Genomic DNA, 20,714 nt, shown 5'->3' with positions numbered 1-20,714 from the left:
CCTTCACCTGCACGTCTAGTTTCTGTGACAATACCAAGGACAAACGGATCCATTCACTCCATTCTACAGTGATTTATTTTTATTTATTAAAACAGTTATTACCTGATTGCATCCAAAGTTCTCAGACTCACAGACAAGAGTACTTGTTCATAAGGCTGAGTAACAGTGGTAAAGAGCAGGACAGAGCACCCTGTGTCTCCAAGAGACCCATGGTAATGCTGAAACAGAGCCCTGAATAGGAAGAGCATCCCCCACAAATATCCACATCACGAGCTTCCTCATTTGAACATAAAGTATTATATTTGAGCACATATGTGTACATATATATGCACATAAATATCTATGAATATGAAAGATGTGGTTATATCATTAAGCAAGTGCCTGTGCAGTTGGAGTGGGAGGCAGAAAAATAGGGGGACTTAGACTTTCCTTCCAATTTATGTGCTGCTGGCATCTTTTATATGAGACTTGATTTGTATTTTAATTCACATTTTAAAAAGAAAAAAAAATGAGAAACTAGTGTCTTTTCATTTAAGACAGAAGAATCATCATCCTATGTATCAAATTTCATTGAAAAAGCATTCTTGTTAGATTTCTCATTTAAAAACACAGAAAAGGTGCGAAATGAAGCCCAAACAGACCGGAAGGATTTGGTCATGATAAACAAGGCTTCATTTAAACAAAGCTCATGCCGTCATAGTTTGATGCACATGAAGTCTAGAATTAAGCAACATGGGGAGGCATTTGGGGACAAACTGAAAATCAATACTACTTTTTTCCCTTATCATGAAGTCAATTGACACAGCATGTTTGTTTTAAATCCCTAAATGATTTTTCAACTCCTATGCGGGCTCTTAGGACAGAAACCTTTGGGGAAAGCATTCATGTGCTCCTTGCTGGCAATTGTGCCCTAGCTCTCCACAGAATGCCACCCACCATGACTTCTCCAGGGGCTACCCACCTGTGTGTTCTTTAAGACTACTGCAAAAGGTGTAGTAATGTTCATAAAAAATAAACCCAAGAGATAGAGAGATGGCTCTGTGGTTAAGAGCACTTGCTGCTCTTGCAGAGGGCCTGAGTTCAGGTCCCAGCATCCACACAGTGACTCACAACTGTCCAGACCCCCAGTTCTTCCGGCTTCTGAAAGCTCTTGAACTTACATGCTTCACAGATATACCCAAGCCTCATAAAATTTTACCAATATTTAAGAAAAAATTTCTAAAATTTAGAGAAGTGGGAAAACTGTACATAAATTTAAAGTTGGAAAGCTTTTCTGGGCAAACCACATGATCTGGAAGTCAGCAGGGGATGCAGATGGACAAGCATTTGATACAACATAAAATTTTTCCCCAGAGATAACACCATGGCAGTTGTCAACATGTAAATAACAAACCTCAGGGGAAAAAGAACAATTACAACACATATAATAAAGTCTAGGCTTCTTAATATAGTAATACTTATTAATCATAAAATGATAACATAACAGAAAATAAGTAACAATACACACTAACAATTAGCAAAATTTAAATCACAAAAATGTAACCTTACTTTTCATTAAGGAAATGAAAATTATATAACAAGATCTCACTTTTCTTGCCAAATTAACGAGGAACATTTCTGATAATACACACAAGTATCTGCATAGGGCTGGGCAACCAGGCACAGTCACATATTGTTGGCAAAAGTGTCACGTGGTGCCTTGTTTTTGAAGACCAATTATAAATAAGTTCATAAATCTTATTATTTATTTATTTATTTGTGTGTGTGTGTCTGTCTGTCTGTCTGTTGTGAGATTCAACCCAGGGCTTTAAGAGCACTACTCTTGATTTCTGAAATAAATCTCAGTAGGCAGCCCAAGGTAACTTGTGATTCTTCCATCTAAGCCTCAAAGCGATGGGATTAGAGGCATTCCCCCAAACCCAACGCACTTAATCAAACTGAAGTGCAGGCACGTGTATTAACTGAGACTTGCTCTGAGTTGATGTTCTCCATGCCTGTTCGCAGGTTCCGGTCCTGTGCACAGCCATGCCTTCAGCACCTAGGCCAGCTCCCGGGCATCCAGCTCCCTGGCATCCAGCTCCCCGCACCCCCACTTTGCATTTGTTGAATAGTGAGTGTGCAAAAAAGTCACATTCTCTGTCATCTTCATTTGATCAAAAGACTAGACCCCTCTCTGAAGTTGCAGTAACTGAAGCCCCACACATCCATCAAGCAGAATTCCCCACTGGTCTCTGTTTAACAGCAAAAATCCTTCCAAGAATTCATGCAAGGGACATGGTTGTTTGACAAAAGCAATGTGCCTGTGTGTAAACAGCCACACATGTAATAATGATACACACAAAAAAGGACGCATGAAATAATGTCTAGGAAGGTAAGAAGAAACTATTAGATGCTACTTCTGGGAGATAGTGTGTCTGAGATTAAATTAGAGTAAGAAAATTACTTTCACTTACAGATCTTTTTTATGCAGAGAATATTAGATGATTTTAAATTATGCAGAGAAAAGAGACAAATACTTTATGTCCATGTGGTTATGTACCAGCTATTCTAAAGAGAACTAAAACCCAAAATTAATTAGTTGAGAAAAATTTGGATAAAACAAAACACACCCTGTGTCCTTGAGTGGGAAGGCAAGGAACTATCTAACATCAATTCTCAAGGCTACGTACAAATGTTATCTATTCCAATTAAAATCTCAAATCCTTTCTTTTGATTCTAGACTTCCTCAAATTTCAAAGTTCATTTTGGAGAGTAAATGTTTAAGAACAGGGAAGAATGTTTTTAAGAAGTAGGCTAGATGTTTGTGATAAGTATGGGGATAGGGATTTCCGATCAGTTATAAAAATTGAGAAGATAATTTTCTGAGCATGCAATGTATACCTTTAATCTCAGTACTGAGAGGTAGAGACAGGCGGATCTATCTCTATGGAGTCTGAGGATAGCCTGGTCTATCTCATGAGTCCCAGGCCAGCCAGGGCTACAAAATGAGACTCTACCTCAAAAAACAAGAAAATCAAAAAGAAAGTAACTAATGACCAGACGCAACATTGGGACAGAACAAAAAAAGCCCAGAAGTAGATAAATGTGTCTAACTGTTCATGTGTACGTATGTTCATACATGTATGTGTTCTGGGAGAGTAGATACTGGTTGCATGTAGACCATCTATCATACATTTCTTGCCTTCGCCACGTTCCTCATTGTTGTAACAAAGCCAAGGAAGGAAGGACTTATTTCAGCTCACAGTTTGAGGCTACAATCCATTATGGTGGGAAAAGCATGATGGCAGATGCCAGAGACTGCTGGTTACTTAGCAACCAGAGAGCAGAGAGAGACAAATTCTGATGCTCAGCTCACTCCCTCTTTCTAATGCCACCTGCGACCCCAGCCCATGGAATGGTTCATTTATATGTAGGATTGGACTTCCCTTCTCAACGAATCCAACCTAGAAAACCTCCTCATGGATAAATCCTAACTTTGTCTCAAAGGAGATTCTAAACCTTGTGAAATTGGCAATATGGATCATCACAGCTCCTGACTTTGTGCTGGTGAATTACCTCTTGAATCTTACTGAATTCAGTTAGCTGTAGTAAAGTATTCTAAACCATGGAATAATATACATTGCCAACTGTAGAGCAAGCGCAAAGCAGCATGGGTATTAGAGCACACTACATATAGATATAGCTGTACATACACACATATAATATGCTCAGGAAAGTCTGGAAAGATACTTTAAACTGATTGATAAAATTGTAAATGAATTTTTCTTTATATTTCAACAGTAGGAAAAAAGGGTCTATTTTTCATGTTTTTATAGATTTTTTATCTCATTGAATACCCTATGAAGAATGGGGGCAGGGAATCACCACATATAATAGGAAAGGGAAGTAAAGTCGGGGGAGAAAGGCACAGATCATATTAACAGAAGACCATGACTCCAAAAACAGAGCTCTATTACGTACATGGACCTAAGCCTCTGAGGACTGGCTTGTGTGTGTCTGGGTAGGGGGACACTTTGGATGCCCTCTAAGGGAGACAGAGGATGATGCTTCCACAGCATCATCTAGCCAGAGATACTTGTCAAAGAGGGCATCAGTGCGGCCCTGTGTGTGCATACGATGCTCTTCTCGTTCATCAGAGGAAGAAGGCAGGAGGAAACTGGATCTAACTTTCCTCTTCTGCCTTCCAGTGCTTGATGTTCTGAAACAGGATCAGTCTGAGGTTAACATGAAGGCTTGGGAGGGACAGCACCTCAAGACCGGAGACTGTGTGTGAGTTTCCACTTTTATCTGGGCTTCCAGGCACTGCCACTTCACCCCTTCCCAATCACTTTGTCTCCCACAGTGCTTTGCATATGAAAATAAAAATCCCAAATAAAATTGCCTGAGGCCCTATAAATGGCTGGGTTACACAATGTCCACTGCACAAAGTACTTAGGGACAAAGAGAGTGTCAAGTTATAGAGACAGGATGGCAAGTCCCCATTGTTGATAAAGGTGGAGTCCAGGCTGTATGGGGTCTTAGTAACCATGGGGATACAGCACCTGCAGAGGATGGTGCTGGGAACACCACAGTGGAGGAAATCTAGCCAATTCTCCTCCTGAGCCCAAACAACATGGCCACAAGAAAAGGCAGCATAGCCCGTCATAAAAATGCTCAGGGTACTCCCCCGTGACTTCTCAAAATGATCACTGACAGGCCGAGCAGACAGGCAGCTGGGGAGTAGCAAGGCTCAAAAGGGGAGTCCAGTGCCCCTGTACCTGGGAGCCATGGTCTTCCCGGAAGTCAAAGTCGACCCAGACTCCATGTCATTGGATGTACTTTCATTTCTGTTCTGGAGAGCCAAGGATATTGTAGGATCACAAGTTGACATACCATGAGGTGATAATTCTATCCAGCAAATCACTTGCTAATCCTCTGTAAGATACACCTCACTGCCTGTGTGGTGGTTTAAAAGAAAATGGCGCCAGTAGGAAGTGGCACTATTAGGAGGGGTGGCTTTGTTGGAGAAAGTGTGGCCTTGTTGAAGGATGGGTGTCACTGTGGACACACTTTGAGTTCTTTGAGAACTTTGAGTTCTCCTATGCTCAGGCTAGGCCCAGTATGACACACAATTGCTTCTACTGCCTGCAGATCAAGATGTAGGACTCTCAGCTACCTCTCCAGCACATCTCCCTGCATGCTTCCATGTCCCGCCATGATAAAGGACTAAACTTCTGAAACTGTAGCAGGAATCTTAAAAGTTCTTATTAATAAAAACAAATCTGAGGCCAGTTATTGGGGTAAATGCTGGAAGATCAGAGAAGCAGAACAAGCCACAGCTACCTCACCTCGCTAGTTCCTCAGCTGGTCTTGTTTCCTGAGACTGGAAGCCTCTGAATCTCAGCTGAACTGCTTCTTGAAAGTCTGAAAGCTTAACCAGCCAAATGCTCCTAGTTTCTGGTCTCCACGCCTTGTATATCTTTCTGTTTTTGCCATCACTCCCTGGGATTAAAGGCTCACTTCTTGGGATTAAAGGCGTGTGTCACCATGCCTGGCTGTTTCCAATGTGGCCTTGAACTCACAGAGAACCAGAGAGATTTCTACCTATGGAATGCTAGGATTAAAGGTGTGAGTGCCACCATTTTCTAGCCTTTGTATCCAGTGGCTGTTCTGTCTCTGACCCCAGATAAGTATATTAGGGTGCACAATATTTTGGGGAACACAATACCACCACACCCAACTAAACGTTTTTCTTTATAAAAGTTAATATGGTCCTGGTGTCTCCTCACAGCAATAGAAATCCTAACTGAGGAAGCCTGTAATTTTCTTAGGTGCAAAGCTCTTTTGAATCATCATTTGTGTGCATATAGACAGGCACACACATACCTGTACATACACACACACACACACACACACACACACACACACACACACACACACACTGTGCTGGCTATTTTTGTGTCAGCTTGACACAAACTAGAGTTATTTGAGAAAAGGAAACCTCAATTAAGAAATCGTCTCCAGGCCTGGCAGTGGTGGCACACGCCTTTAATCCCAGCACTCGGGCAGATCTCTGTGAGTTCAAGGCCAGCCTGGGCTAAAGAGTGAGATCCAGGACAGGCTCCAAAGCTACACAGAGAAACCCTGTCTTGAAAAACAAAACAAAACAAAAAAAGAAAGAAATCGTCTCCATAAGGTTGAGTTGCAGGCAAGCCTGCAGGGCAATTTTGTAATTGGTGATTGATGTAGGAGGAACCAGCCCATTGTGGGTGGGGCCACCCCTGGGCTGGCCAGGTCCTGGGTCTATAAGAAAGCAGGCTAAGTGAGCCATGAGGAGCAAGCCAGTAAGAAGCATCCCTCCATGGCCTCCGCATCATCTCCTGCTTCCAGGTTCCTGACTGGTTTGAGTTCCTGCTTTGGCTTCCCTCAATGGACTAAGATTCAGGATGTGTAAGCCAAACAGACTCTTTGCTCTCCAAATTTCTTTTAGTCATGGTGCTTCATCGTAGCAATAGTAATTCTAACTAAGATGTATATTCATACACATGTATACTCATGCACAAACATAGGCACAAACATACTCATATACACACAGAGGTACATAATATATACTCATATATACACAGGCACACACACACACACACACACACACACACACACACACACACACACCACACACGAGAGAGAGAGAGAGAGAGAGAGAGAGAGAGAGAGAGAGAGAGAGAGAGAGAGCTGGAGCTAACTCCAATAAGGGTATATCTGTAATCCCACCACTTGGGAGGCAGATGTGGGAACATTTTCAAAAGTTTGAGTCCATCCAGGTCTACATAATGAGTTCCAGGCCAGCCATAGCTATATAGGTGGGATACTGCCTCAAAAAAGGGGTGGGGTGGGGATAATTTACAAGAATAAGTTTTAGTCAGGAGAATCCACAGAAATAAACCACTGTGACTGAAATTCCTTAAGCAACTGAAAAGCTACCGAATTAATACATATTTCTCTGAGACTTGAAGAACACAGTACAATTATCCCTCAAATGTCTTCCCGCCATATCCAAGCCTCCGACCTTTACGGAAAGTTTGTCTCGCACTACTCACCAACTGGCAGCCTTCGAGGGAGCTGACGAGCTGGGCATTCTGGCAGGAGAGGATGGAGCCGGCTAGGTTGAGCATCACACACACTGCAGAGAGCAGCATAAAGAAGGTGATCTGGAAGCAGACCAAACACAAATTGATTACCCACTCGGCGAGGCTTGGAGGGAAAATGACTTGGCTTTACAAACACTTTGGCTTGATGAAGTAATTACACAAACAATATTTATATGCTTTGAAGGAAAATGTGATTGTTTCTCAAGATGGCAGCTTCACAGTACCCTAAATAGCAAATGTGAAAAACACTGAAAAGCCATAGCGAGTTACCAGGAATTTCTTTGGAACTTATGATTTAAATTTTAGGAGCTAAACCTGAAAATACTATGCATTCCAGACGCTCAATAGGAACATGCCAGAACTTATTAAACAAAATTGAGGAAAGGAGTGTATTGATTAGAAGGATGTTAAATTGATTTTGTTTAGTTTTTAGTGTGGAAAATTTTGTACATGTGCAAAAGAGAAAAGTATAAAGAGGCCCTGGGTACTCATCAGCCATCTTAAATAATCAACCAACTCAGGGCCAGCTCTTCTTCACTGCCTCTCCCCTGGGGAATATTCTGCCACAAATGGAATCCATATAATCTCATCCTTAAATGTTTCAGTGTGTATTTCTAAAGAATTGCGAGCCATTTTTGTAAATATTACTGAAGTACTATAGTCATACATATTAGAATTAAAGACTCATTAGAATCAAGTTCTAGAATGCTCATCTTGCCTCACTTGTCTCAATTTTCCATGCTTTGAGTCAGGTCACACAAGATGTAGTAGAGGTTCATATGGTGTAACAGTTAAGAATTCTTTCCTCCTCTCCTCTCCTCTCCTCTCCTCTCCTCTCTTCTCTTCTCTTCTCTTCTCTTCTCCTCTCCAGATAGGGTCTCACTGCATATCCCATTCCAGCCTCAAACTCACAATCCTCCTCCCCTGCCTCCCAAATGCTGGGCAAATCCTAAATCTATGGGTTTCCACCTTCATGATTTTTCCTCAAAATTTACAGAAAAAAGCAATTCTTCAGCCCCATAGAGTGGATAATCAGGCTGAGTCCCCCAGTACACCTCTTTGGGATCAAGAGTAATCTAAACTAATATGACCCAAAGCAGGGGGAGTACCAGGAAACCTTATAAAGACTTTAAAGCAGGTGAAAAGCACTAATTGCCGATGGTTCCAAGTGTGCCCTTCTGATCTACTTTGTCCATCATCGTCATTATGTCATTTTAAACCATTCTGAGCTACGGAAGATGGACATTAGTGCACATGACTCCTGGCAAGACAAATGTAAAGAAATTTTGTCTGGTGGAATGGAACTAATTGTCACCCATGGCTACCAGCAACTTTCACATCTACCTCTAAGTGTATTTCAGGATTACTGACAGCCCACATGTCTGCAGTGTTTGAATTTCTACTAGAAATGCCTGGGCAACATCCTGATTCCCTCTTGAAATAATGAGTTTTATCATCTTCAACCTATGTTTGTTATGATGTTTAAAGCCTGTTTCTGAGCATTCTGTAAGGATAACTAATGGGTGCTTTGATTTGGCTTGATGTGTGTGTGTGTGTGTGTGTGTGTGTGTGTGTGTGTGTGTGTGCAGCGCAGTGTATCATTAGGAACCATGGATCTAAGCTCAATGAACATGTTTCAATCACCTTCATCACAGTACACTCAAGTTGACCCCTTGACCCTTAGGGTCTACTTGGGGCCTATGAACTTCAACTTCTTTCTTGCTTCCTGGATCTTTGGGGGCTCCAGGACCACCTTACACACTTCTTGCCTCTGCTCTGGAACAGTGTGGGTACCTTCCAATGGAAACAAGATTTAGATGCCACTAGTTTTTGCTCAAGTTGTTCTCTACTCTTTAGGTGGTCATTATTTTCAAGTCTCCAGTTGCCAGACATGCAACTGACATTTCTGAATCCAATTGGAATCTATGTGGTTTAACCTAACCCATCAGTTCTAGGTCTAAGTCCTTCAAACCATGCCAGAATCCTTTGTCTTCAAAATATTTGTGATTAACTCCACAGCACCATAAACAGCCTCAAAATAGCAATGCCCTTCCAACCACAAAAACATACCATGGAGACAATTTAAGATGGAGATCTCTTTTGCAGCTTTAGAATGCATTCTACCAGGAACAGTCAAAAGTATGGCCTTGTAAACCCACAGGTTCTCTTCTGTGTAGTTGGGCTCCTTTCTCGCTGTTCAGTTATTATTTCTAAGAATGATTTCTGATAGTATTTGACACAGATGAGGGAATAGACCCTTCCCTGGAACACTGGGCAGATGGTGAACACTGTTAAGATAACTTTTAGAGTCAATCATAAGTTAGGTTTATATTGTAAGTGCTCATTCTGATGTTCATTTCCTATAAATAAGAAAAGAATTGCAGAGCAGTCAATTTGACAATACTTAGCAGCTGCTGGACTCCCCCTTGCTCCTCTGGCTTCCCCAAACAAAAGGGCTGTCAGTCAAACAGCCAGCCATCCCACCCTGATGCTCACACTGGCCATTTTGAACATTCCAGGGACATGTTGAAGAAACATGAAGATCACAGCTGCCTTGCTCTGTCTCCTGAAGATGCAGCCCCAGTCAGGACTGTTTTAAACGGTTGATACCCAACTTTTTTGCTATCATAAGCCTTGGTGAACTCTAGATAGCCTTTCCCCCCACCCCCAGGCCAGAGGAGGGACACTTCCGGTGGCCTAATAGGATTATTGTGATCGGTACAAACGAGACAATGTTCTGACTGGTGAAAGCGCCAGTCCTTATCCACATGAGAAGTTTGCTGTGATTGGTGCACAGATCTTTCCTCTGACTGTCCCGTCAGGCTATTTAGCGGATTGGTGAGTAGCTGGGGACATCTTGTTGCCTCCCCTGCTGTTGCAACATTGGGCCCAGTAAAAGCTTCTCTTGTTGCCTACTTTAAGTGGAGCATGCTGTGTCGGCGACGCGCAGGAAGAAGCAACGAGGAACGCAGCATTAGAACAAGTGGACGGGTGGTGAGGGCGGAGGCAATGGGGCAGCACTGGCAGTCAGAGTGGGCACCAGCACACCAAGCCGCAGGATTAGCCAGTGGCCAGCTGTTTGGCTTCTGGAGAAGGGGCGGAGCTGAGCTGGTTGCACACCATGCTGCAGAAGCGTCAGGCTAGCTACCTACTTCAGAGCTGAAGAAGAGGCAGGGCAGAGCCATGAGCAGACCACACTGCAGAAGCACTGGAGTACCTGGCCGCCTTGGCAGCTGCAAAAGATGCAGAGCCGCTGGACCGTGGCAGCAGCTAAGAGCTGCCGCAGACCTCTCCTGATAGCGGCAGCTACAACAACAGTCACAGCAACGAGAGGCAGCTGAACAGTCCCAGAAAGCTGCCATAGCAGGGACAAGAGCGGGGGAGGGGGGGGAAGGGTAGGAAGCCGAGGCTGAAAGTCAGAAGGCTGGAAAGAGAGGAGGTAAGTTGCAGGCCCTGGTGTTACAAGAGTCCCAGAAAGCTGTGAAGACTTCCCGCAAGGATGTCAGAACCCCACCCCACCCCCCACCCCCCACACCGGGTTCAGGAGCTGTAACATTGGTCTCTATCCAGGGCTGAGGAATCCCAAGGGCTGAGCAATTCTAGTACCTATGGCCTGCCCAGAAGCTGCACCAATGCATCTTGCTAGCAAAGGCAGAGAAATCCCATCTACCTGGAGCTACCCAAGAGTGCTAACACTTGTAGAGATAAGAGCCCCACTACCTGAGGCCTACACAAGATGTTAACAGTAGAGGGCGCCACCTGCTGCCACTGCTGTGACTGTGGCTGTCCTCAAAAACTTAAGAATTCAAACACTGCCAAAGCCCAGTCCTCGAAGGACATATTTCCCATCCCTACATGCTATCTGGGTAGAGCTAGCCAGCTAACCGTTACTGAATATTGATTCAAGGGTCCCAACTGCCAACAAAAAATGTACAAAGCATAGGAAGAAACAGCAAAATATGGATAGTCACAGGAAAAGAAGCCACAGAAAACATCTTGAGACAGCTCAGACAAGGATTTAGTTGAAAAAACTTTTAATGAACAATCTTCACTATTCTGAAAGTGCTGCAGGAAACCCTGGGCACGGAACTAAAGGAAATCAGGGAAATGATAGAGAAGAAGGACTGAATGTCAACACAGGGGGATACAAAAAGGAAAGAGACAGAAACTGCAGGTGGAAAGCGACATGACTGGATGGAGACACAAAGAGTCTGGCTGTGGACTTGAGCTGTTGTAAGAAGCAGGGAGTGTGATGCGGGGAAGCAGGGGCTAGCCTGGGCACAAGGAAGGAAAAAGAGAGGAGTAAAGAGAAGCCAAGAAATCTACAGAAACTACTAACCTCAGGTTCACTCAACTGACGGCTGTTCAAGGGGAAGCAGAGAAAGCCAAAACGAATCTGAAGGACTCGTGGCTAAAATCTCCTGGTATTTGATGAAGAAACGTGTTAACTTGCTGCAGACGCCTCCAGAGACTCAAGGCAGGAGAAACTCAGAGACCATCAACTAAATACACTGTAACCAAGCTAGCAAAGTCAGAAATTGTGAAGAAAAACTTGCAAAGAGCAAGATGAAACTTTTTACTAAACAGTAACCGACTCTTCTTTAGACACTATGTAGGTTAGAGGGAGTGGGATGATATGTTTAAAGTTCTGAACAGAGGAAAGCCTGTCAACCCAGAATACATCCTGCAAATCTAGCCTTTACATTGAAGGCAAAAGCAAGATGCTTCCAAATAAATAAGAGCTGGTGTTCAAAGCAGGAGGGCATGGTTGACAAGAAATCTCACAGGGACCCTTTACCTGAAATGAGAACATACTAGAAACTAGCTAAAGCCATATAAGGAAGTGAAGTTCCCTGTTTTTTAAAACTAAACATACTATTTTAAAAAGGAGAATTGGGTTTTTAGTCTATTATTTCTCTTTTGGTTTCTTGGTTGATATAATAGGCAAATGTATTAAACAAGTCAATGGTTACACAATATTGAAAGATGTAATAACAAGGGTGCAGCATCAAAAAGAATTAAAGTTAATAGATGCTGCTGATACCAAGCTGGAACCAATCCCAACAAACAACCAGAAATTTAGGGTGTTGCTAAGGTTTGGACGTGAGTTGTGCCCCAAAGGTTGTGAGTCGAAGCTTGGTTCTCAGAGTCAATCCTGGAAAGTGGTAGATATTCAGGAGGTGGAGCCAGGTGGGAGATGCTTAGGCCTTTGTTAGTTAGTTCCATTGAGAGTGGATTGTTAGAAGAGAGGACTGGTCCCTCTCTGCCCTCTGCTTCCTGCCTCTCTAGGTGATGCCCCCTTTTACGTGTGCCTCTAGGATGCCCTTCATCATCATGCTTTTAGCAGAAGCTGAACCCAGAGGACCTATTCAATCTTAGATTTTTCTGCCTTCAAAATTATAAATCAAAGTATCCAGTGCCCGATACTTTCTTATAGCAACAGGAAAATGACCAATATAAATGTCAACTGTAATTTTCATGGTTAACACTGAAAAAAAATCAAAAGATATGAGGCAGGGTCTGGTGATGTCTCAGCGGTTAAGAGCACTGGCTGCTCTTCCAGAGGACCTGAGTTTGATTGCCAGCACCAACGGTACCTCACAGCCATCTCTAACTCCGATTTCAAGGGATCTAGCACCTTCTTCTGGCCTCTGTGGGCAATGCACACATGGCACACGTGCAGACATGCAGACAGTTAAAGCACCCATAGGCGCAAACAAAAAAGCAAAAGTAAGTAAACAAGTAAATACGCAAGTAAGATGGGGTATTAAGACAAGCAGTGAAAGGATGTAATAGGGAATAAAACAGCACACTGGGAAAATCCATCCAACCAAAATGAAGCAATTATTAAAAGAACTGAGGGATCAGGTGTGGTGGGGTGGTAGAAGGGGAGAATACTGAGATGATAGGAAAAGGGGGGATGCATTTGCCATATGGCAGAGCGTAAATAAGGAAAATGGGTTAACTTAAAATGTAAGAGCTAGTTAGTAATAAGCCTGAGCTATCAGCCAGTCATTTACAATTTATATTGTCTCCAAGTCAATTATTTGGGAAGCGGCTGCCAGGTATTTGGGAACAGTCAGGTGGGAGAGAAAGGTCCGACTACACACATACACACACACACACACACACACACACACACATATATATATATCACAGACACACATGTGAACATTTACTCATACACATATACACACACACACACACACACACACACACACACACAAAACACATAAAAGTAAACTTTTGGATGGGAAGGAGATGTCTAAGCTGCTGATACATTCACAAGAGATTAATCAGAAACCAAAATCCTAGCAAAGGGTAGAAAGTGCAGCCCCATCTCTCTTCCCAGTGAATTCTCTTAAGCACTTTAAGAATTAATAACAATCCTATTTTCTCCAAGGCTGTCATCATGAAACCAAAGGCAGGCAAAGAAAACTGTAGACACAAAAGTACCTAAGGAGACACACAGAAAATCTTCAGCAAATACAGAAAGACTGTAATTATATGAAGTACACACTCTGGTCAAAGTGGAGCAAAGCCAGAAATCAGCACAAGACAAATGGCAGTGGGTCTCTACCACGGCCAAGGGGGTCTGACACAGAAGAGCAAGAAAGCCAGAAAAGCAACACAAACATGACTGAAAGGCAACACAGGGATCGTTTGTCCCACTGTGAGAATTCCTGTCTTCAGAGACACATCTAAAATACGTACAGATGATACTAAGAGATGAGGACAGAGACACATCTAAAATACGTACAGATGATACTAAGAGATGAGGACAGAGACACATCTAAAATACGTACAGATGATACTAAGAGATGAGGACAGAGACACATCTAAAATACGTACAGATGATACTAAGAGATGAGGACAGAGACAGAGCAGGAACAAAATTACCCACGCAGCCAAATGATTACATTGTTTTTCTACTTTTACAAATACGGAATTTTCCAAATAAAAGTTTTAAAAACATACTTGGATTTTTTTTCCCCACAGACATTATGCCACACTCCAGTAATCTCAGAACATGGGTGCAGAGGAAAGAGAACTGTGAGTTCAAGGCCAGCCTGAACAGGCTCTTGCCATTGTATTTATGCATGTGTATTGAATGAAGTTATGCCACTTGGAGTGATAAGGCTTCCTCTCGGAACCACAGACTAACAAAACCCCCAGCATCAGACATGGGAAACCTCTTGAGTTGTTTGTAGGTTAAGGGAGTCAAAGAGATTCACCTAACAATATGCTATTGTCACTGCCCTTGGTTGCTGGAACCAGATTTAACCTGGAAGCCTTCTCTCCAAGGACTAGGTTCGTAGTAGCCAAAGATGCTATGAAAACTGCCAAGGGAGAAAAGCAATAAGCAGCCTATCCAACCATAAAGCCTATGAACTGTATTAATGCTCAGCATAGCAAGGTATCCCCAAGGGTGCAATAGCAGTGGTTCCTATCTTAGGGATAACTAATAGTTGTCTAACTGAACTTAAGGCCCAATGAGATGAGAGGGAATTCATGCTTGGTACTATAAAGCCAGCCAACAACCTCTGGTTGTTGGGGTCATAGACCCTAGAAAAGAACTGACTCCCGCCCCTTTCTTAAGTCGCTGTAATTCCTAACTGCATTCTAAACACTTATCCTTAAACTCACAGACAAGCACAGCCCTCACCCCTCATCAAAGCCGCTTCCTTCTGCACCAGACAGAGGCTACAGAAATCAGCAGCTGGTCAGAGTGCAGAGAACAGCTGCATATTGGGTGTTCAACCTCCACTGACACATCTTCAACACAACCAGTACACCTCAGGCTCAGGGAACAGGAGGAGGGGGCAGAAAGACCATAAGCGCCAGAGGACCAGGATGTCTGCTGGGAGCCCACATCCTCTATGTGTAACGGGGAAGCTGCACCCATGAAATACTAACAATATGACCCCCAAAATGACCATAGCGGTTGGCACACCAACGCAGATAGGAAATCTCACAAGGCCTCACTTCTAGAAAAACTGAAAGATAATAAATGATGGCTGAGAGAGGGAGAATTAGTTTTCTTCAGGGAGGAATCCCCTAATTGACTGTCTAATCCAATTGGTCAGCCTAATGTTCTCAGCAGGCTGCATTTATACACACAGTGGGTGGGTGGGTTGACAGGAGGAACTGGAGTGGGAAGGGGGGAAGGGTAGTAATGATGTCAATATAGTACTCAGGTATGAAATTCTAAAAAGAAAATAATACCTTCATAATTAAGATTAGAATTTTTCAAAGCATAGTACAAAATACAGGGATTACAATGCTAACAATTAAGACACATTAAAACCAAATGTGTACGACAAAAACAAAAACGCAGATGATATTTGCAACTGGATTCAGCTGTGAACTGATGTGCTGAAGATACAAACAGCTCTTGCAAATCAATCAACAGGAAAGATGTCTGGTGTTTAAAATTCGATGCTCAGAATGGAGCGTCAAAGGCCGGCTGATGTGCAATGTCACTTATAGGCAACAGGAAACTAAATGACAGTGAAGTATTAATGACACACCCACGGCAGGGCTATAAAGGCCGAGTGCTCACAAGGGTTTCAGAGTGTGGGCTGACTGGCACACACAAAATAGAAACTGTCTAGATTCCTGTGGAAGTGTAACCTGATATGTGCTCAAGAGCCATTTGGCAAGTATCACTGATAACTGTTATTAGCTTCTGGCTTGAACTCCTGAGGTAGCACACATGCCTGCCAAAGTAGAATGCTGGGAGGAGCCTGTCTTGCCATTCCTTCATGAAAGGATATCAAAATGAATCAATTAGCTCACGCATCTACACTGATAAATCCCAAAAACGGCTGAAAACAGCTGTTATAAAGGACATAAGGACACTAACATAAACTGTGAAAGTGCACAAAAGGAAACCATGTATTCTTCATGAACATGCACATACAAGTCAAGTTATAAAAACATATAATGGCATGAAATGCAGCCCTGGAATCTGGCGAGAAAGAAAAGATGTAAGAGCTTGATCTTGACAGTAAACTGTGAGGATCTCAGAAAACTGGGATATCATTATTGTATGACAGTTTTGAGATGATGGGTACAGATGACAATGTAAGTACCACAGCACAACTGAAACCTGACTCAGCAAGGTCAGGAGCCAGTGGGCAGAGGTAATTCATACTGACATAAAACGCATGCCAAGAAAAGAGGGACTTAAGGATAAACTAATCCTTGTTTAAAATCTCTCAATCTACTCGTGCTGTTTGTGTCAATTTGACATAAGCCAGGGCCATCTGGGAAGAGGGACCCTCAACTGAGAAAACACTGCCATCAGATTGGCCTGTGGGGCATCTTCTTGATTGCCCAGCTCACTGTGGGCAATGCCATCTACAGGTAGATGGTTCTGAGCTTATTGTATAAGCAGGCTGAGCAAGCCAGTAAGCAGTGTTCCTCCATGGCCTCTGCTTAATTTTCAGCCTCCAGGTCCCTGCCCAGACTGCCCTCAGTGATGGACTATACAGCTGAAACAAACTTACCTCCCCAAGCTGCTTGTGGTCACGGTACTCGTCACAGCGGTAGAAAGCAAACTAGGACACTATTATTAACACAAATCAACTATTCAGTAGCTCCTCTCACTCCTCCACTCCTCGTAACTACCATAAATTGACCTCTAGTTCAAGGCTGATGAAAACCACCTGCCCTCCCCAGCATACTTTGAAAGTATTTGCCTCCTCTGATGAAGAACTTAGAGCAACTCTCAACAACTGTACTTAGTGCATGTTATGTTTGGCTGGATACCATTAAGAACTTCAAGGAGACTCAACTCTTCTGGCTCATTTACAACACCATAAGGTTGTTTTCTCCATTTGAGACCCAGAGCGCAGAACTTACCCCCAGAGAACCAGCCTGACCTTTAATTCAAACTGAGTAGGTCAGATGACCTCAAAACCCATCCAGTCACTGTGCTGTGCCACACCTCCCAAAGCCCAGGGGATCTTGTGGTTGTCCTGTTCACACTGGCCTGCCTGGGCTGACCTCACCAGACATCATGGTAAGTTCTTCAAAGAACTATTCAAATATGCTAAAGAAAATGGGGAGAACCTCTGAGCCCCAGAACTCGTGACTGCTCTTTTAGGAGTGACCCAGCCTGACATAAGGAACAAACAGCTCAAAATCAAGAGTAAAAATAAAGTATAAAGTGATTAAATCACACCAGGCCCTTTGCTGAATTTTACACTAAGTTCCACATCTATTCACAATGGCACACTCCATATGGGATTTGACCCATTCTATAGGTACACAAGCTAAAGTCTTAGGTGGAGCTAGGATCTGCACTTTGGCAGTGTGATTCCCAAACAGGCCTGGTTAATCACTATGACAATGTTTTATAAACCTGAGACTCACAACTTGCTCCAATATACACTCATGCACTTAAACACTCTGCAACATCATTGACCTTAGTATCATGGCGAAAACATTTGGAATCGTATTTCCTTAAAAGCCACAATTTCTAACAGGGAAACAACAAATATAATGATCAACTGACTCAAAAGCACAGTATTTATTATAAATAGAAAAAAAACGTAAATGGCATTCATAGGGTAACAGTAATAATTGTGAATATAAAAATATCAGAGAACACATCATATAGATTGCTTGGAACCACACAGTGCTCATACCCACACAGAATATGTATTTTTAAAGTTGTGTTGACATGAAGCTAAAACAATTGTACTTCTATTTTCATTTTTAAACAAACTTTTCTTTTTCCCAAGAACTAGAGTAATTAAGAGACAATGGCTATCTTGCTTCTTTTTCTTCTGAAAGAGCATCAAAGCAATTTATCTAAGTGTTCTTTTGTAAATGTCTGACATCATACTACAATTTTCCAGTAATGTTTAGAAAGCTGGATAACTCTTTAAACAATGCATTTTTTTCTTCCATCTCTTTAGCAATGAAAAAGTAAAGCTCCAAACCATAATAAAACATCAAAACCCTGCACAACATCCTAACGCTACAAGATATTTATGCCTAGCAGAATCAAGCTTTCACCAATCCCCCTTTCCCGTTCTTTTATTCTGGATTTCGGGAGTTCCTCAGACTGCACCTCAAGAGTTCAAGAGGAAGTGGTTGGACCACTAGCCGCAGGTCTGGCCCTGTTCTCCTCATCCGCCAAGGCCTCGCAGTACTGTGTAGGCCAGTCTTTGGGGTCCTGATTATGGACTTTGGCCACAAACTTAAGAACTTTCATCTTGCTGGTTTCCAGGTTGGTTCGCGGGCCCCACTGTAACTCATAGTCCACAGGATCGGTGTGGGGTATCCTCCGGTACTCCAGGTAGCGCTGCCGCACAAAGTCTTCAGTAATGAGTTTCTTTGGGTCACCGAAAATTAAGTGCTTCTTAGTGGGGTACACCCCGAGCCGTCGCAGAAAGTCCCAGACCTCAGTCTCGGTGATGGTGTTACCCTTCATGAAGATGAGCCCCAGGACTATCATGAGCAGGCCCGTGGTGGGTGTGCCCTGATCGCCTCTCACTTCCGCGTCCTCCTCCACGGGCTCCAGCATGTTGATAAGGATGTAGGTGTGGCTCTTGGGCTCCAGCTCCACCAGCTTGTACCCGAACACGTATTGCAGGCGCTCGGCGGCCAGCTTCAGCAGGTTGGGGTACACGTCCCGGTAGTCACCCACCACGTGCTTCAGGATGTCGGTGCGCTTGATGGGGATCTTCTTCTGGTCCTTGATCAGCAAGAACTGCACCAGCTCGGCCACCTTCAGCTCCAGCTGCTTCTGGGTGCGCGGCCCCACGGCGGGGGCCGACAGGGAGGCGCGGGAGCCCTGGGACGCGCTGCCCGTGCCGCCCGTGCCGCGGGACGTGCTGGGCGCCTCCTCGCCAGCGCCTCCCCACTCCCGCTCCCTATCGACCTGGGTGCTGGGCCGGCCGCGGCCCCTCGGCTTCTGCAGCATGTCACCGGGCCTCGGAGAGCTGGCCGTGTCCAACTCGCAGTAACGGCCAAAAGCCTGTACCCAGCCGCCCCGCGAAAATCGGCAAGGAAGAGCGGCGCGCGCGTGACGTCATGTCGCCTGCGCGCTGCGTCCCGGAGGCGGGGCGATACGGCCGGGAGTCAGCCTGACGGGGCGGGGCATCCGCGCGGCTACTGCGCATGCGGAAGGCCTTGGCGGTGGCTGCCTCTTCTGGGCTCCAGCCCCGGTTTTTAATGAGTATCGAATGGTGTTTATGAAATCATATAAACAGAAAACACGAACCAAACTCCTCGGCAAGTGTACGGCTGGATTCTAGGGCACACCGGTTTAGGCACGTTTTACAGTTTTTGCTGAGTATTTAAACTAGAAAATTTGTATATGGAACACAAAGGATAAATGTGTGGAGGTGGGGTGGGGTGGGGATAATAAAGAGCAGAGGAAAAGAAGACCTGGGAAGAAAAGTAAAAGCGTTTATTTGTGTACCAAATGAGGAATGAAAGAACTAAAGGACCCCGTTTGGGTACTTCTCCTGGGCAGAGTTCATACCCTCTGGCCAGTTAATTTCTGTGCAATCCCTTGGAGTCTGTAAGGGAAATTATTCTCAAAAGCAAGATTTGTCTTGCTATTTCCAGACTCAGTTCTCTTAATTAAACTTCAGCTAGACGACTATGAGAAACCACATAAGCATTGCCAATAATGTGTTTTAGCTTGGTAATGTGCGCTGACCTTTTAGAAGTTACCTTTGAGAAAACTGCCTTGGACCCACACTCACAACTTTAGCAGAAACGTGATGTTAGAGGAATGCCAACCCCCCAGAGACACTTGCTCTCTCCAGAGAATACCATTTAATTTAGGTTACCAATGGTTGGGAGAAGCAATAATGTGGATCTCTTAATTTTCTTTCTTAATATATAAGCTTTAAAGTCTCAATAAGAAAGGAGAGCTATCATCCCCCACCATTTGTAATGTGTGCGTTTTGTAGATGGCTTAAATTGTGCAACTCTAATAGACAAAATGAGTCACTTCATTAGCTCAAACTATCAGCAGTCTGTTGCCATTGCCGCTACAGATCTTAGTAATGTGTTTCTTCTCCATTTACTGACAAAGAAACTGAGTTTCCCTCTGTCTTTTTAAAGCTACAAAGAAAATAGGTAAGCTGTTCAAAGAACGAACTCAAATTGATTTCCTCTTTAATGCAAATATATTCAGAGGAAAGCAATTCAGATCACATTATTTGAATAATAACATCAAAATATGGCCTTATTAAAATTTCATTAAATGTAAGCAGCATAAAATTTTTGTTTATAATTCAATATGAAAATGCAGTCTGATAATGGGACCTGCAATGCTAATATAAAATCTCATTCCATGTTGTGATGCAAGCATTCTGAAATCTAGTGAGCTATGAGCAGTAACTTTCTGTTCCACACAGGGTCCAACCATCCTCAAGCATTGGTCTCAGTTACAAAGGCTGCTATAGTTTGAACGTGTCTTCCAAAGCTTACATGTTGAAAACGTAATCCCCAATGTAGCAGGACTGTTATTTTATGAGTGAATGAATGCCATGTTCTCTGTAATGGGTTAAGAGTGAGTCTATTTTACCATTATAATCTCTCTCACCATCTCTTGAT

General features: G+C 43.4%; 2 protein-coding genes across 2 annotated transcripts in view; both read right to left on the bottom strand.

Moving 5' to 3' along the window:
* The window catches only part of Entrep2 (endosomal transmembrane epsin interactor 2), a 419,262-nt gene that overhangs the window by 106,150 nt on the left and 292,398 nt on the right, over positions 1-20,714 (bottom strand). The window contains exon 3 of the mRNA XM_059273396.1: positions 7,077-7,187. Coding sequence (XP_059129379.1) covers positions 7,077-7,187 — 111 coding nt within the window. The remainder of the gene's footprint in view (positions 1-7,076; positions 7,188-20,714) is intronic.
* On the bottom strand, positions 17,646-19,176 carry Nsmce3 (NSE3 homolog, SMC5-SMC6 complex component). Its single transcript, XM_059273407.1, has one exon. It carries the CDS (start codon positions 19,063-19,065, stop codon positions 18,220-18,222), a length of 846 nt encoding a protein of 281 aa, XP_059129390.1. The 5' UTR covers positions 19,066-19,176; the 3' UTR covers positions 17,646-18,219.

The sequence above is a fragment of the Peromyscus eremicus genome, chromosome 1, assembly GCF_949786415.1.
Source record: "Peromyscus eremicus chromosome 1, PerEre_H2_v1, whole genome shotgun sequence".
NCBI classification, from domain to species: Eukaryota; Metazoa; Chordata; class Mammalia; order Rodentia; family Cricetidae; genus Peromyscus; species Peromyscus eremicus.
This window is presented reverse-complemented; position numbering and strand designations above follow the sequence as displayed.

Coding starts and splice junctions, on each gene's coding strand:
- Nsmce3 (XM_059273407.1), bottom strand. CDS start 19,065: ATGCTGCAGAAGCCGAGGGGCCGCGGCCGGCCCAGCACCCAGGTCGAT.